The sequence below is a fragment of the Aptenodytes forsteri genome, unplaced genomic scaffold (genome assembly GCF_000699145.1).
Source record: "Aptenodytes forsteri isolate BGI_AS27 unplaced genomic scaffold, ASM69914v1 Scaffold11, whole genome shotgun sequence".
NCBI classification, from domain to species: Eukaryota; Metazoa; Chordata; class Aves; order Sphenisciformes; family Spheniscidae; genus Aptenodytes; species Aptenodytes forsteri.
Genome location: NW_008794155.1, coordinates 890,722 through 909,375, shown reverse-complemented (window position 1 = coordinate 909,375; position 18,654 = coordinate 890,722). Strand labels below are relative to the sequence as shown.

Here is an 18,654-nt window from a genome sequence, read left to right as displayed (position 1 = left end):
ACAAAGAAACTTTCAACGTGTATTTTGCTTTGGTCTTGTTAGCAATGGAGTATCTCTTTTGCATATCATACAGTGCAAATGTTTATGCAGTGCTGAATACTTGTATTTTAATAAAGCCTGAATTTACTGAACGGAAGACTGAACTATGTTGTGTCCTTTTTAAGCCTTCAAAATACAGTAATTCTAATTATATATATGTTGCTCTTACTTTGAAAATGTTATTCAGTTTTATAATTTTAATAATGATTTGTTTATACTGGGAGAGAGTCATTAGATTGAATTGTTGCCTGTGTTTAGTCTAATTCATGTCTGCATGTATACATTAATAAATTGTGATATAATATAATACATTTCAAACCCAAACTTTACTGCGTGAGCCGGGCGCAGAACTGGAGGGGTCAGCTCTTTCAACCGCTCACCTTAAGATGAATTTTGACTTTCTTTTTTTTCCCTTTGAGAAAGGGAATGGTGAGCGTGTGAGTAGTGATTAACATTATGACTGTGGACTAATAAGGGAATTAAAATTTCCCCAATAAATAACTCTCCCATGCGCGCGGGGAACAATGGGGTGGCTGGAGGTCTGCTCCTGACGGGTGCGGATGGGACGGGATGAACATCTGCAGCCGGGCAGCCTCCCGAGCCCGCGCCGGGGGACCATTCCCACATTCTCCGCAGCGCTCTCACAGGATGTCTCCGCTGGAGCTGCACTGACGGGATTTTCCTTAATGCTGATGACTTTGGAAACCTTCCTTACAGGCATTTCCTCAATAACGGGAGGGTTATAGAACAATTAATAAAACATTAAGCTTTTGGGGGTTTTTGTTTTGTTTTGTTTTGTCTTTTTTTTTTCCTCTGGTTGTATTTCAGTTTTAAGAAAGATGTGGGGAGTACCCGGGCTGGTGAGGATCTCGTTTCTTTTATGCTTTAGTAAAAACTCTTGAAATGGGGCAGACGCAGTGAAACAGTAGCACTTCGGGTTGATGGATTTACATAAATAGGCTGAGCCAGGTCTTAACAGCTTTGCTCTGCTTTTCCTCACGCTTTGGTCAAAGAGAAATCTCTGTTGTCCACTGTGTTCATCTGTTCCCTGAGGAAGACCTGAAAAGGTTTTGGTCCTTACCCCAAAGAGAATCCCAGCGTGCAGACTAAACCTGCGTCCCCAAAATACCGAAACCCGAGTGTGCAATGCCCATGTGCGGATGCTACCGAGTTTTGCACAAGCAACTCTTAGCGACAAAAAAAAAGAAAAAAAGGGAAAAAGCTTTGGTTTCAGAGCTGACAGGAGCTGAGCTGGTTTGGTGCATGGGCAGGGTGAGCTCCTGTCCCTTGCAAAACGTGGTGGAGATGTAACCCTTCGTTCACTTGTCTGCAAACGCGCAGAACTGCTGTGGCCTGGATCATGCTCCGTGGCCACACGCGCCAGGGATCCGCTGAACAATCCTGGGGCAAAGTACTGCACCGATTTGTGCCTCAGTTTTGCCATCTGTAAAATGGTCTTTTCGACCTGCTGTGTAAAATACCTGGAGACCTGCCCTGGTGAAAAGATATATATGTAAAAAAAAAAAGTGATGTATCATTATTATCACGGTGGTTTACAGAAGTTCAGACCAACAGAATATGAATGCATATTTCCCCCAGATATTGTTAGGCAGCGAAACAGCATTATCAGGGGAATGAATATCCTTTTGATAAATATTCCCAGTGAGTGGGTCAAAAATGTAAATTGACTTCTATTCAGACAAACTGGGGATTTTTTTTTTCATGATAAATGGGCTCCTAATTACTCTGCTACAGCTATCTTTGATGGCAGGTTTTTTTTATGTGAAAACGAGTGACATTATTAATTTTACCAAAATGCTTGGAAGTGGACTCTGGAATCACAGGTATATAATAAATGTGTAAACTCGAGAAAGGAGGTACCAGATATAAAAATCATAATACAAAAATAGAAGTGGAAATTGAAAATAACAGGAATTAATTCTCATATTGCATTCATTTCTTTTCAGGGTGCTTTTTGCTTTGATTTACTTTTGAACCGTGTCTTGTAACACTGAGTTTCCCGGCTTTTCTTAACTTTTGTTACGTTCCCGTTATTTTTGCACTATTTGTGTTCTGTGGTCGCGTTGCTGAGACAATATCTCGTTTGTTGTGACATATTCAAAACAGTTTTCAGACAGAGGTTCAAAACTCCTCAGTAACTCAGCACTCCAGGAGATAATTCTTGGTAGAGAGGAAAAGCATTTGGGTGTGTAGGAGAGAAAATAGAAGAAAATAATCTGTCCGGTGTGTGCTTTACTTACCTGTGTGTGCCCATGCTCTCCCCAGATCACGACAGCGTCAGGAAATGAGTTCCTCCTCCAGTCGGATATCGACTTTCTCATATTGGATTGGTTCCACGCTATCAAAAATGTAATTGACAGATTGGTATGTATTTGTTTTGGCTGTTACCTTTATTAATTAAGATGTAGCAATTTCAACTTCATTTGCTTAGGCATCTCTACAGGTTTTAGGCAGTCAGCAGCTAGCTAGACATTCCTTTCTCTGAAGGATATAAAAATATGTATGCAAATCTACTAAAAAATGTCAGATAAACAAGGTTGTGGAACAAAAATGTCATTTGATTCTTGCCTCGAAACGGAACATTACATTTATTTCTCCGAAATAACAAGGACATTGGTTTGCTGAGGGTTGTAAAAGCACACAAGCACTTAATAACTAATGAATTTTTGCATTTTCTGTTTATGCAGCCTACAGTATATAATCTTCAATAGAACTATTAATACATTTGAGCCTTTTATGAATTTTTGTATTACTTATTCACAAGAATAACACTAGCAAATAATATTCCTTTGTAACTGATTGCTGTTATTCTCCCAGGAAGGCTGGGGGGTTTCTGCTAGAAGTAAGCAGGGCTGCATTTTATTAAAACAGTTTTTAATTACCAAACCAGATTCAGCTGTAGCTTTTTCTTTCTTTTTTGCCACTCTCAGTACAAATTCCAAATGTCTTCCTCCTATCCCTGCCTGATCCAAGAACATATTTTTTTAGAGGGCACTGACTTTCCTTGTTCACTGCAGAAGCTGGTGAGAGAAAAATCCCCCCATTTCTTGCATTTTTTCAGGGATTTTGCTGCGATGGAATTGGCAGAGCGGGCAGAGGCAGCCTCTTTGAAAGGGTTAATCTGAACATGGCTACTGTTTCCTTAAAGAGCTACAAACATTATATTACCCTGAGGCTATAATCAGCCGAGGAAAGTTTGATCTGATGATGTATGTCTTCATATTGTGCATTTCATTGGGTGTGCGAGGATATTGATATCCTACTGAAGATTTTGGGGTGGAGTTTTCCGTGGAGACTCAGAACATCGTGGTTTTTTTTTTTTTTTTTGCATGTTATTCAGTTAAACATCTAATAGACTCGATTTTTTTTTTTTTTTAGTGCAACTAAGGTAATATTGTGGATTCAGCAGCTCTGAGCGGGCAGCGAACCACAGCAGCAGTGGCTGGTGGGGCTCAGCTTGTAAATGGTTCCGGTGCCGGAGGGCAGGGCTTGTCCCGGCGAAGGTTCGCCTTTGCTGTGTGCGCAGGACAGGATGCCACCACGAAGCACTCAGTGACCGTTTCATACATGTCATTTATTTCACTTTTAAAACTTTGGGTGTGTAAAGCCTTGCAGCTTTCCAGGCTGTTGGGACAGCTAAATCTCACCTGACCAAATGCCGTGGGAAGAGATGTGTGATTAACCGAAATATCACCTCCTTTTCCCTTTTATTTTTTCTTATTTTCTTTGTTAACGGTCCCTAATTGTCACTTTGTACGGCAGTGAATTGGAGCAATAGAAAAGTCCCCCCCACACACGCTTTTCCTAACCTCAGACCAGCAGAATTCAACCCCAAATTTCTAAGGATGTTTGAAACAATTGTGTTTGCAAGAATATTTACTGTAACTATCTAAAGCAGAAAGGCAATTTAAACAACCTTCCTCTTTGCAATCATTTGGAAGGAGCCTGCAATGTGGAAATAATTTTGGTCTCTAAAGCCTAAAGAAGTAGGCCTTTTGTTTTCCTCACTTAAATGGGAATCTATCTCAGAAATTAAGATCAGTCTGTCAGGGCCATAAAAGCTCTGCCATATGACAAATTTTTCATTTCACTTTCCTTAAATTATATACTCACTGCATCACTTGCTCTGTGTCTGTTAGCTTCTGATTCCGTACTGGCATTCTGTAATCTCTTGCTTCGTTCTCACAAATAATAATTTTATTAAAAGCATACACATATGTATATATATATTCTTTTCCCAGCCAAAAGAACGGAGTTGTACATCGAGAAATTTGGAGTTCAAACTCAGAAGATCCTCCAGCATTGAATTACTGAATAGCTTAGACACTGAATCCAAAGAACCAAAGCCTGAGCACAGAAAATCTTTAAGTAAGGATTTTTCTTTTGTGTTTTTTTTTTCCTCCTCTTTCCTTTTTAAATAACTATGCCATTACAGGGTAAGATAATTTTTATTACATACAGAATGTAAAGAAGATCACTGAGAATTTTAAAGCTGAATGTGTTCTGTGCTGATATACATAACTTGCATTTAAGTAAAGACAGTTACTAGCTCCACACTTTTAAAGGGTGACATTCTCTCCTAAGCAAAATAAATTTGTTTAGCAGCAAAGACATTTATTCAAGCCATTTATTTTTAAAAATAAGCAACATGAGTCCTATGCTAATAGTCTGTTGCAGTTGCTTTGTTTCCATTTTAGTAAAATACCTCAAATTACCAGAGTAATTTTGTCTGTTGTATATTTATACACTGAATTGCTGAAAGACCTGACGTATCCTCTGTAGCTGACAATCAGTGATATATCTATAATTTTATAGAAGGTAAATTCCAGGGACTGAGGTTGATTTTTGTCAGTGTGATTAGAAAAGAAAGTGATCTAAAACCAGCAGGGATGTGCTTTATTCCACTGAGACTTTCCTTTTCCAGTTTGTGCCTAGATGCTCATGATATTGTGGGCAGTAGACGCAGGAGCTGGTGCTGACCATAAATCACTCACTCAGCATTTTTTTTTGTTTGTTTTACCCTCTCTCTTGAATTTTTGTTTTTCTTCTTTGTTTGGCAGGAGATTCACATACTGCTTCTAATGTAAGCGCCGTGGCAGCTTTAGATTCGCATGCTGGTATGAGATACCTATAGGTACCGAAGTGCTGTGTAGGAATTTGCCTGCATGCATTTCAGTGCAGGAGCAAAGCCTTAGACGCTAAAAAAAGAGTTGCATTAAAAAGACCCAACATAGCTATTTTTAATTATAATTATCCACACAATCATAAATATATGCACACATGCGTGCGCGCGTACACACACGAATAGAGAGATTCATTAAATAGTCTCTTTTTGCAGACCAAAGCTTTCTGTTGTTGTTGTTTTCCTGTTATCTTGGAGATTTGAGGGTTTTTTTAAGGTTTTTCATTCTGTTATAAAATATAAAGTAGCCTGAATGTAGCTTGTGAAAAATTGTCCCAATATCTTTGTACTGTGTGTTACGTTGCATTTCTCAGAGGAAGAAAAATAGGACTGAGAGCATGGTAAGTTTTGAGGGCCTGATTCTGCTCTTACTGTAGCTAACAGCAAAATGCCCATAAACTGTCTCAGCACTTGGGGAATTTTTATTTATTTATCTAGACTTCTCACATATCTTTAAACGATAGTTTGTCAGACAAAACAGAAAAAGTGAATATGAGCAGTGACAGAGACTTAGTCTACGTTTCTTTTCAAACCTTAGAGAATCCTGAATATCTCTGTTTTGTTAAAGGCTATTTAAACTATTAAAAAATATGAAAATATCTGCTGTGAAATCTCACCGAATCGAAGCTTGCATTTAAATACTGTAGATTGGATTGCTTCTAAAATATGTATTCAGAACTTTTTTTTGGCCCCTTGAGATCAAGCAATTATGTGGAATTAGAAAAATCATATTATTCACTTACTTATTAGTAGTCTAAGCACAAACTGTATTGTCAGTTTTCTGCCTTTGGCTTTCTGTGCCCTTAATGTTCACACAAGTATCGTAGCCAGAATTATCGGCAGCTAGAGCCAAAATTGCTTTAAAAAGGCATGAGAACTGGTAATGACACATTGTTAGCAGTTAACAGGTGGTCGTTTCATTGTCCAGTTTGACTGCAGAGCACAGAGAAGATATGTGCAATATCTGCAAGTGTGTTTATAAAGTTCTTGCAAAGTTTAACAATTTTATAATTTTACAGTGCTCTTATATTATTGACTACTGCCAATGCCAAATCCAAACAAAGGAGATTATTTTTAAAGATGGCTTAAAACTCCTCCAGTTTAACACGGAAGACGAGCAACTGATGTGTTAGCAGGCCACCCCCCTCCCCTGAGAATCTTTAATGAAATATTCAGACAGTTCAGACTCATTTGTATTTACCTTCGCTACATTTTAAGGGCTGCAAAAAATGTCCAGTTTTAGACTTGGTACTGCTGTGCCATTGGGGTTTTTTAGCAGCACAAGTATGTAAAGGACAGGTATATTCTAACCAAAGTATTCCAGTAATTTACTCTTTAATTTAAAACTGGGGAGACTGCCCCTAGAGACTTAGTAGCAGGAATTTGGGTTTTATGTTTAATCCTAATTGCTTCTGCTTACACTACAAGGACAAATGGTAATTCTCTGTTATGCTTTTTGAGCTGTAGACACTGATTTCGTTGAAAATTGGGCTCAAACTGCCAGGCTCAATTTCCAAAGTTCACAGACTGTCCGTCTTCTTGGTCACACAGCTTTTCAGTGGCTTCTCATCCAGTTTGGATTCAACTCATGTTCTAATTGAAGTTTTCTTGAGCTAAGACGAAACCAAGGATGGCCTTAGGGAACATTACCAAAATATGTAAAACCGTGATCCTGCTCTCAAATACAAGGAAAGAGATTACTCTTTATTTTATAATGCCAACTATTTCACTGATTTAATTTAGGCAGCTAATGCTGGGTCAGAAAGAACATGTTTTTCACCCTAGCAACCTCCCCTATTAGAAGATGTATACATTTGGTGCAAGGAAACCGCCTTGCAGCGCCGCTCCTTTTTATGCCAATAAGAGTTGTTCTAAAGCGATAATTTTTAAAATTAGTGGCAGACTTCATAATTTCCAAGTAATTTCGTTATCATTCAGACTGTAGGTTTTTGTTTTTTTCTCCTAAGGTTGCCAAAAAACCTCCTAATTAGTACCAATTATAATTGGGTCTGCTGGTAGGTGGTCTGCCACGTTCATTTTATACCACATGAAACCAGGCACCTGGGTTAGACTGAAAGTAGAGTTGCTGTCGCGGTGCATGGGAGGTAGGGAATGGATCCGTGCATTGCAAGGTTCCCAGAAATCGTCCAGCTCTCCAAAAACCAAGAGACCTTACCTTACTGTATGTATGGACTACAGGAGCTGTCAGGACAGTCACGTTGTGGCCAGTGAAACCAACTCCACGCTCTCCGCTAAGCTCAGCGTTTCTTTTTCTGTCCATGGTCACTTTGTGGTTTGCATTTTGGCCATCATCTTGGAATTTTGTCACTCAGGAGTGACCTCTTGTGGAAGAGCCTGGGTTGGAGTCGCTATCGATTGTCGGAGGGGACCAACTCCCCTTCTACTCCCCCTTTTCTGGATGGAAACAAACGGCTTCGCAGTAGGAAGAGTGCCCTTTGGCTACCATATCAATCTGAGGGCTGCTCTTGTCAAAATGCACAATCACAAGCTTGATAATGCAATCCATTCCCAAAGCACTATATTTCCAACCTGTTCTCCATCATTTCCTTATGGCGTCACATTTACTCAGTTCATCACATTCTTATTAATATTTTAGGTTTCCTTGAAAGTGATGGAATTCTATTTTTATTACAAAAGCAACAAGAATAAATACTAATTGTTGTCAGTTATTTCCTTATGTAGTGGGAACAGTAATCTGTTCCTCAGCTTTAGGTTGCCAAAGCAAAATAATTAAATATTTTAGACATTTAAAAAATCTGTGATATTAGATAAATGCAATTTGATCTCCTTGTTTGCTACATAAAAGCTGGAACTGCCTGAATTGATAAGATTGAATTCCATTATTTTTATTGTTTCCACTTGCATATTTTTCTTATCTTCAAGAACACTTTACTTAAAACCCGGTGGTTAGTCATGCAGCCCTGCGACGGATCCTGGAAAATCTCCTCCATATTTGAATTCTAGCTTGAGGTGTCACATCTAGAGCATCAAGATTAAAAAAAAAAATATATATATATATGTGAAAAGGAAAGTCTTGATGGGCTGTGCAGTATTATTGCTATTCATGATCACTTTAGTGTCTTAATAAAAGTAGTCGGGGATCCGGGCGTCATTGAGCCAGACACAATGCGACACCGAAGTAAGAGAATTCCAGTTCTCAGCCTGAATAAGGACAAGTTTCAACAGGTGGAAAAAGCAGACAAAAGCAGGGGCTGGAAGGAAAAGTTGACAGCAAAGCCGACATGTCATGCATATTAAACAGCAGGCTTGGGATTCCTTTCCGCTCTTCGTTAGGATCAGGGTCTTAGCCCCGGCACCCTGGCCACCGGCCAACTCAAATAATGATATTTTCCTTACCTAAATTCCTCTTGCACTTTCAACAGGGAGCCATGGGCCTTTTTAGTCCCAAAGGGCGATGCATTTCTCTGTGCTGCCACAGCCCTCGCACGCTTCCCTGGGGAACGGCCGCAGGGCAGTGGCTGGGAATATGCCTCCTAACATCTTTTTGATCAAGAAAAAGATAATAACCTCTGGATCATAATTTTGATTTGCCTTCAGAGGTATTTGCTAGAAAGTCATCTGGGCTCTGAAATCTGCTTTGGTTTCTTAAACGATACAGTTTAAGTCAGGCAACCTGTCCCTAGCATTTAACCAAGGACTCTGTGTGTGCTTTAAAATTGCCCAAAGTTGCTTTTCTCGTTTCACTCACTTTTCTTTACTTCAGAAGGTTAAACTTTGAAACTCGAAGCATGGCATGTAAATATTCCTAAGTAATTACTAAAACATCCAGAATCATCTCTGAATGCAGCTTGTTAGATAATTAAGACTTGTACAATGTGTGTGGGGGGGAAAAACCAGCAGCAGAAGCCCATTTTGGTCTCTCAGTGGACCCGATGGGGTAACTGGAGAAGTCAGTGGAGCTTTAGCCCTTTCCGGCTCTGCATGGTGCTTGCTCCTTCCCTCGCTAAAGCTTTTTCCGAGGGCTTGCTCGAAGGTTTAAAGTTTGTCCCCGCACACAACTGGATATTTCTGTGGCAAACACCGCCTCGCCGAGGCTATTGTTTCTCTGCAGAGGGAAGGGATGGTTACCAGGGCACAAACACACGTATTTGCACGGCTTCAGCTGCGTAATAGGAGGAGGAAAAAAAGCCAGAAACTTATTTTGTTGAAAGCGTCATTTAGCGTTCCTAGAAAAAGGCCACCTAATTACAGGCAGTGCTGAGAGAGGAGCCTGTGTGATTTGTCTCTCCTCCTGTCTAACACGTGAAGAGGCCGGTAGGTTGGGAGACCATGTCTTGGGATGTAGTGAGAGGTTTTACTGGCTCAGCCAAACTTGTCGAAGGCCGGATTCTGCGGTAGCTAACGGAGTTCTTCACCCACGTAGGGTTACTTCTGTGATAAGGGGGCTAATTATAGCGGCAGAAGTGGGAAATCACTCCATTTCTTTGTTAGCTCTGATGAGCTCTGAATTCTTTCCCCTTCCCAGACCATTTATTTTAGTTAGATGTGAAGTTCAAAGCCAAATGGATGCTATTTAGGGGGTATTATTACATTACAGCGTTAGCATTATGTATAGGTCAGTTTTATTACTTTTAATAAAACCAAGAAATATAAAGCAGCAATGTATATTAGTGCAGCATTACCAGTGACAACAATTAAAACAGAAAGCAAAATGTAAACTATATGCAAATATGCAGCTTCCTACTGCAGTGTTAATTTTGTCACTCTACAGCTTGTATGTTTGTAGCATTTATTTTTATTGCATCAACAGGAATGCAGTCAGCTTCAAATACTGAAAAAAGCCCACAAAAAGAAAATGCAGCATGCCGTTTATGGAGGGTGGGAGCATTCATTTGGACTATAGGGACTAAACTTATTTTTTTGACATATTTTTACTCTTGTTTCTCTGCAACGTTTACTATAGGTATGCTCTTTTCTTAAAGCTTAGAAAAATACTGATTCAGCAACAAAGAAGTAATAGTACTGGCACTTTGGAAACAAAACATGCCAAATTCAGAAACAAATTGTGTCACTTCCACTGATAATAGGAGATTATGTTGCACCCCAAATCACAACTGGCTGTGACTAGTTCTCATAAAAAAATGGATTTTTTCCTGAATTTGAATATCCTGTTTCCATCAATTATAATATAATGTTTCCTTAATTCTTTGTTTTATTTCTACTTCACTTTCCAAAATCCTTCCAGAGTTTACTATTTGGGTTGAGAAAGCATATTTTTAAATTGGGCATAACCAACTTCCATATAAACGTTTGGCAGGGAAATCAGTGCATGTTCACTTAATTCATTTTTATTGAACCAAGTCCAGATTTTTAGTCAGGAAAAAGTTAGGTATTAATCATATCTGAGCAGGATCATTAAATTTTCCTTTACCTACTAGAACAGCAGGGTCATTATAGAACCATGAGAAGTTAGCTCACTTATTAATCTTTACAATTACATAAAAGTGATCATTTTTATAGTACTTAAGAGTAGCTCTTACCCATTACGTGAAGAGTATGTGGGAATATTACAATATAATATAATGTATTATTATAGATGTGACCTGTGACTCATTGGTCTGCTCACTGACACACAACTCTCTGGAAAAGTTATGTGTTTGAGCTTAGATAATCTTTAATTGTTTCATATTCCTTGTGCTCATTTATAGGGAACACTAGTAAATAGAGAGCTAGTCACCGAGTTATTAATTACCTCATTACTACTTAATTATCACTATTGCATACTTCATTTTTATGGAGAATTATATCATAAAAGAAGGTATTTTATACTGCCCGCCACAGTTAAGTATGAATGACAGTGATAGCTAACGTAAGATTGAGTTAGTTAAAGAAAATCAATCAGAAATCCTCACCATAGATTACTCTCCAGTTTCTGCTGCCTCTTCCAGCAAACGCTTCTCATCTTTGACTTTGAAACCCAACAGGTTAAACTGGGTTCTTGTTTCAGTGGACTAATCCCCTTTCATAAATCATGTTCAAGTGCTGAAATAATTTGCACATCGTTTAAAGAGTATTTGCTTTGAAACATTCACCTCAAGCCCTTTTGTATATCCTCTCTCTCTAAAGATTTGTAGTATTTGTTTTGTTCTCTGAGGTATAAAAGACCTGGGCAAACTTTATTCCTGTTGTTTCAAGATTAGTGAAATAAAATGCATATTTATTCAACTGGGACTGAAAGGAGCTTTAGTAAAGACGATCATACATACAACCCGTGGGAGTGTTATAATACAAAATGTCTGTCTTAAAATCTCTTCAGGTTTGTTCAAAACACTATTGAAGGACTTAAGTTTAAAGAAAAAAAAAAAGGGTTACAAATCAATATTTCTTCTTTGTTCCAAAGAAGAGAGAGACACCATATATTTTTCTTAACAAAATAAACTCCTACATGCGCACTCAAGATAAATTTGATATGGAGGCAAGTAGAGACTGGATAATCATGATTACTTTAAGTTTTTTCCTACTGAACTACACATACTGACACAGTGTTCAAGAAAAGTACGTTTTGGAAAAATGTGTAACATTTGTTTCACACACACACATGCTTCAGAAAAAGCAATCACAAAGAAATCATGAGCATTTTAGGTATTGTGGGAGTCAAGCAGTTGTGCCCCTTCCATGTACTAAAAATGAGGTTGACTCCTGCGATACGAGGAAAAGATATTTACTCTGACTCTATCACTTTTAAGCCCAACTATCCAACATGTCTTGCATGGGTTTGGTGCAGTCTCTTAATTCCTTACTAAGTAGATCTTTGTTTACGCTAGGAAGTAAAACTAAAGTTTGATGTATATTCTGCAGAATGTCATGATTTTTATAGTTTAAAGCAATAGACAATGCAGACAGTTACATCTGCTTGACCCTCCATCGCCTGTGTCGTCAGTATATCTCCATTTTTGTACATCTCCATATTTTGCCTCCACAGGGGACGAATATAAGCTGACAACTGATAACACCTAAATAGATGTAGGCATTTTCACTGCAACGGGGAATATTTTAGACTACTGCCTTTGGAGAGAGGTCAGAATTAGAGCAGATGAGAAGGACTTGCGGAGCTTTGTTCCTTGGGAAGGAAGAGCCAGCCCAGCTTTCCGCCACTCCTGTGAGCCTAATTCTGAAACCTCTCATGGTAGTTATTGAAATGACTAACCCGATTGCAAGTTTGTAGCCAGAAAAAATGATTCTCAAACTATACTGTATTCTGAGGTTTCACTACTATTTATAACTAATCCAGATGCAATCTTCCTGGTACTTTGGGAGGAATGTGACAGAAATAAGGACGGGTTTAGTTTATACAAGTCTAAATTAGAGAGACTCAATTAGAGAGACTGTAAATCAGGCTCTAGATAGGAATACCTACGGCCCAGACTCACCTTTTTGCTCATGGTGAAATTATTTAAATGTTTGTACCTTCCAGGTTGGAGGATGTATTTAATTTAAATTATGACCTCCAATCCCGAATATTCAAGACCAACTTAATGGGGGAAAGCATGCTACTGTCTCCTGGACAGGGCATATTAACGCTTTAAAAAGGAATGTGCTTTGTAGGATCTCCTATTTGTTCCACCAGCTGCCTGCTGACGTGCCAGATAAACAGATCGTGCCTCTGAAAGCCAAAGGGTGGAATACCACTGAAGGGTTAAATACTGTATTGTTTCTCAATTAAGTAAAAGGTTCCAACTAGCTGGCTTTAAATATTGATGTTGAGAGAACGCTATGACATATGAGCAGCTCCCCTCACCACCAAGGATATTTGGCTCCATCTAATTAATTCCATTGGCCATTGTCTCAACTGTGCCGAGGATTCACCCAAGAGGAATTCACTTGCGTTACTGTTATTGAAAAGTGTAACATAGCATTATCTGCCTCAGACAGACTTTTTGTAGCATTGAATCAATTCCCCAGTTCTTGAAAACAACTACCTCATTTGATTCCTTTCATAATTAATGAAATTCAGTAGTAATGCTTTTGCCCCTCAGTTCATGCTGGAAGAATGTTCCAAAACTTCAGTTTTCAAGCTGAAAGCATTCTAATTTTCAGCCTAAATGGACTCGTGGTAGGAACGTGTTCTTGCGCCAGCATTTAGCTAGCTCTTTATTTTCAGCAGTTCCTTCCTGTCTCAGGTGTACCACCCCAAATAGAGTTACAGACAGCAGTCATATTCCTTCTCCTGCTTGGTTTGGTAGACTAAGCCAGCCAAGATTTGTAGTCATCTTTCCTATGATAGGCTCCTGCTCTTTTTCCTGATCATCTCAAATAGCCCTTTTCTGAATCTGCTCCGGTTTCAAGTCTGTATTTCTTGCACGTGGATATTCAAGGCAAGGTCTTCCCACAGCCACGTGAAGTGGAATTCACTCTTCCATATGGAAATGGCTCACCTGATACAGCCACCCACAGCCCACAGCCACGTGAAGTGGAATTCACTCTTCCATATGGAAATGGCTCACAGCCTAGGGATTGTATTTATCTGTTTCACGGCCGTTTTTTTAGAGATAAAGTAAATAACACGGCCACTTTTTTAGAGTTAAAAAGTAAACAACCAGACCATGTAGATCCTGCTGTCGTTTAATCTTTTGCAACCAATGCATTCTCCATGAAAATCAAAAAGTAAGCCTGTCTTAAGCCTTTTTATAGCATATAGAATGTGTTCCTCCATGTGATAACAGTTTTTGTAATTAATTTTTAAGGTGTTCAATTTATACGGAAAAGCAACATTCTTATAAAACTGAGCAACTTTTTTCAAACAGCACGTTTAAAATAAATGAAATTAAAACAATTTAAAATACTCCAGTGCTAATACACTTAAAAAAACCAACCAAACAAACAAACCCTTGGAGAGAAAAGGGCTTACCATCATGAAATTCATGAAGACATCTTGTCCAGAACACAGAAATAGTTTAAAAAGTAAGCAGGTAGGAAGCCCTGTTAAAGAGAGTATGTCTCAGCATGCAAAGCTGCCCTGCTAGAGAGAGTATGTCTCAGCATGTAAAGCTTTATAGTTCATATATGTTGCAATCACATAGTGATAGTTTTATAATCACTTTCGCTGAAGAAGGTTGTACTCCATTCAAGGACCCAGAGCCTAAGGGAAGGTGGCCAGATGTAGGCAGGTCGGAAAAGGAGACCAGCCAGATGCAGATTTGATCATTTGCCATTTAGCAGGCTTTGAGGTACAAAAATCTAAACCGGAGCAAGTTAACCTTTAGCTTGGTGGGTATCTATAATAAAAGACTTCATTCAAGGTGCAGGAACATGTGGCTTGCGTCCACATCACTCCATGCTCGCTCTTTCTAGGACAGACTGGCTGTGTCCTAATCAGATAAAGCTTTTCCTCAGATCTTCTTTGGTCACCTTGTGATACCTGGTGGTGTTAATGTGGGTGTGTGTCTGATATAAACTGATGGTTATATGCATCCCACCAGCCTGGTGCTTTTAAGACATTGTGGTGAATGTGTCTGATATGTAGACATGAAATATTATGCTTGAAGGTAAAGTGCCTTCTGGGATAAGAATTAAAGGGCAGAGTAAAGCAGAGATGAAGAAACTTGGTGCTGTCTTGGCCATAATACCTTTTGGGAGGAGTCTCTGGAGTAAACTGGCTCCTGAACATCACCCAGGTTTTCTCTTGGGAAGAGATAGCTGGAAGGACCAGAAAGTTGACTAAAAATTAAGTAGTGCAGGTCATGATCTCAAGATCACTCTTTGACTGTCTTCTATCCGAGCTGTAGATACATTCACTTAAATCAAAATCTTTGTTTCATTGCTATGGTTTCCAAGAAGTTAAGAAGTTCTGTTCCTGCAAAAATAACTTTGTGTATATTTTTGTGTGAAAACTTACATCTAGTATCTTTCTTGTCTATGTAAAATTAAAGATGATTATTTTAGGGTGCTGTAATGCTACTACCTTCCTTTCTTCATAGGAAGGTATTTCAGTCGATGTGTTTGAATGAAAATAAAACGATAGCACTAAAAATTAATGGAGAAATAATAAAAATACTGTAAAATCTGAATTGCTTTACAATGTTATCTGAAGATCACCGAGTGTGACGGATCAAGGGTAGTACTGATATTAAGGCACAATTACAAACAGTGGGATACTTGATTTATCGTTGCAACTTTGCTGTTAGCGTAAGTTACACATCAGTCATTTCTGAAGTGAAAGTTTAAGTCTTGCTTAAAAAAATCTTTTGCTAGGTTTCAGATTTGGGGCATCTGATAGTTTGAATTTGGGGTTCAATTATGACAAAAGTAAATTTTTCTGTTAATTGCCCAAGTGGTTTGAGGGGTAGAGACGGAAGAAAAGGTGAGGGACAGGCTTAAGAAGAGAGGAGTCAAGGTGGTGACATGGGGAAAGGGACAGAAATTGAAAGGATCCTGAAGCACCATTGGTTTGCTGCATCATTTGTCTAAATGTTGTTTTCCTCTGGGGTACTGTAGCAGATATCTTCTGCTGCATGAGAAACAGTGCCAGGCAAAACACAGCAGTGGTCTCATCTCATCTGGTACACGTTTTTAAAAATCATTTGTAATTGGCGAATGCGAGGATGGAGAGGATCCATTAGAGTTATACTTTCTGTTATTAATAACCCACAATGAAAACGTTCTTTGAGAACACATCTTTTATTTTGCAGGTTTTAGTCCAGAAAACTAGGTTAGCAGAATTCACCTTTTCCAAACAATTGTTTACTTGGAATTCATCTGTAGCTGTCCCTGCTCAAGTTACAGGTCATTCATAATAATAAAGCTTTCTAATTCTATGACAGAATATTCGTAATGTCTTTAAAATACTCAACTAGATAATGGTCCCCAGGATCTGGACAGCAAGACTTCAAAAGGCAGAGTCCTCTGATCTCCAGTTTCCTTGTTCTCTCTAAGCTTGGAAGGTTTCAGCTATCAAGCATAGATTAAGTTTTATTGGTTGATAGTCTAATTGCATTTGTATTATCTTTCCCCTTAATACTATTTTCTTTTCTCTGTATTGGATTTCATCCAAATATTATTACTTCCATGAAGCAGTTTTCTGAAAATGTTTTGCTTTTGCTTTGATGCTTCACTGCTTAACACGTGAGTGCTGCAATAAGGTGTTGGTTCCTGACAATAGTTTTCCTCCTGTAAGGAAAAGTTTCCACAATCTTCTGTGCTTTGCTTATATTTGATAGAGCTCTTCGGTTGAGGCTTTTCATGGACAAGATAAGGTTTGGTTAAACATCTGAACTTTTGAATGTTTATCTGAACTAGATTCGACCTCTAAATTTGTCCATCATTAGTTATTTTGCTTTTCTTTTTAGAGACTAAATTATGCTATTAAATATGTTCTAAAGTAGGTTAAGTCCCTGTGCAGTTTGTCAGCTGGAACATTAATTTTAAAGCTAAAACAGTCTTCTACTGTATCTTTTTAACATTTTGTCTGAGTTTTAACCATGGCTGGTCAAACATAGGGTCAGTGCACCCATGCAAACCCCACATGTAGCTGATTGAGGCATCTCAAAGTTGTTGTGAAGACTGGCTTGATTTTATTTCAGGAAAAGATCGTGATATATAGTAATTATTTGCCTGCTCAGGCAGCTTGTTCCAGTGCAGCTGTTCTGGAGACTGGACGAAGTACTAAATGTCACCGCATGGCCTGCAGTGTCTCGGGAGGTCTTCCCTTCCGAGCCCCTACACAAGGGCAGGCGGACTTGGGGTCCCAGCTACCTGCTGCAGCAAACTCGTTGCACTAGCAGTGTAGGACATGCTCATTTCTGGGGTCCCAGTTACGCACGCCTTCAGCTGACCACATCTGTGTGTCCTCTTTGGACTCATGTCTTAACTGTACCGACCCAGATCATGCCCTCGTACTGCCTCTGTGATGAGAAGGAGCCACCATCAGATTGTAGGGAGAGTGGGTGGGTGCTGCAGAAAGCCAGAAGAGATGTTCCCCGACCACCTCGCACCTTGGCCAAAGCTGTGCTTGGTAGCATCAGGGAGAGAGAGGACAATGTATAGTTTCTATCTGCTGTTACACAACTGAACTGTATGACCTGATCTTTATTAGAAGACCAAGTTCTGATAAAGTCAGTGCTAAAAAGCCCGACATCTTACTTAAGAAACACATTGGAATCAGAGCTTTCAGGTAAGCAGCCAAATTTACAACATAAACTATTATAACATAATATGTGGCTAAATATACCAGCAGCTTCATTCTGGGCGTTCCTTTTCCTCCTGTAATTACACTGTCTCAGCCCAAGAAAGAGGCTGACCCACGGCACATCTCACAGGGCACCTTCTCCCACTAACAGCCTCCGTCGGGTAAGCTCACACAAAAGCTATAGCCTCCATTTGATGTGCTTCATGTTTTTATGTTTATTTTATGCAGATCTTAAAGCACCCTTAGTGGAAGTCTTTCCTGTGTCCTCGCAGTGCAACTCTGACACTACCTTGTAAGCAAAGAGCTGTAACTGCTGAAAAGTTTGAAAATCAATTGTGTTTTAACAAATAGAAATCATTTCTATAGAAACATAAAATGAAGTTGGTGGCAGTAAAGGTCACTTTGTCTAAGGTTTACATTTATGTGAATATAGATGTTGGAGGTTGTTATTAGAACTTTCACTTAAGGTAAGAAGTACAAAGGATTCTTAAATCCATCGACTTACTCTTTTTAAAAATGAGCTCATGGGTGATCTTTTGTTCAGTTATACTTACTCTAATGATTTAATTGAGGTAGAGATAATTTGATAAAGTAGAATCGACATATAAACAGAGTACAGCAAATGGATTTCAGATCTTTGGCTAGATATTTTTTGATTACTTTAAAGATAATGGTTGTACCTTTCTCCTTCATAAAATATCACATCTACATTCACTGGAAAGTACTAAACTTACTATATTTACTGGAATTTCTGGTTTGAAACAGATGAATGTCACTACCATCTCTCATTGGAAATACATATTTTTAACATGTTGGTTTTCATAACTTATGCACTACAAATTAATTCTATCCTTTGTTGTACGAGAAGCATTAGAAGTTCATCATGGGTCAAAAAATATAAGATTATGAATATAATTGGAGGCTAAGTACAATGGAAATATAATTAAATTTTAAAATAATTTACTTTTTAAATTTAGAAGCACAAAATATAACTGAACAGAGTCTCAATAAAAAGAAAATTCTTTGGTATGATATTCTTTCTGGAAAGGTCCCATAAGATTGGATCTGAATAAAAGATTCAACAAGGTATCCAAGTGTGTGTCTAAATTTAAAAGTATGAATCATTTGTATGACTCTTAACAAGGGTGATATAAATACAGCAATGCCAAGTCTCCCGTGTTCTTTACAGATAATTAGTTTGTTTTCCAAAGCATAAGGCAGAATTATATGTAGGTTTTGAAGTTCA

At 38.6% G+C, this 18,654-nt stretch overlaps 1 protein-coding gene across 1 annotated transcript in view; it reads left to right on the top strand.

The window, feature by feature from the left end:
* The window catches only part of ARHGAP15 (Rho GTPase activating protein 15), a 373,794-nt gene that overhangs the window by 180,938 nt on the left and 174,202 nt on the right, over positions 1–18,654 (top strand). The window contains exons 7-8 of the mRNA XM_009279645.1: positions 2,326–2,424; positions 4,302–4,428. Of these exons, the coding sequence (XP_009277920.1) occupies positions 2,326–2,424; positions 4,302–4,428 (226 nt within the window). The remainder of the gene's footprint in view (positions 1–2,325; positions 2,425–4,301; positions 4,429–18,654) is intronic.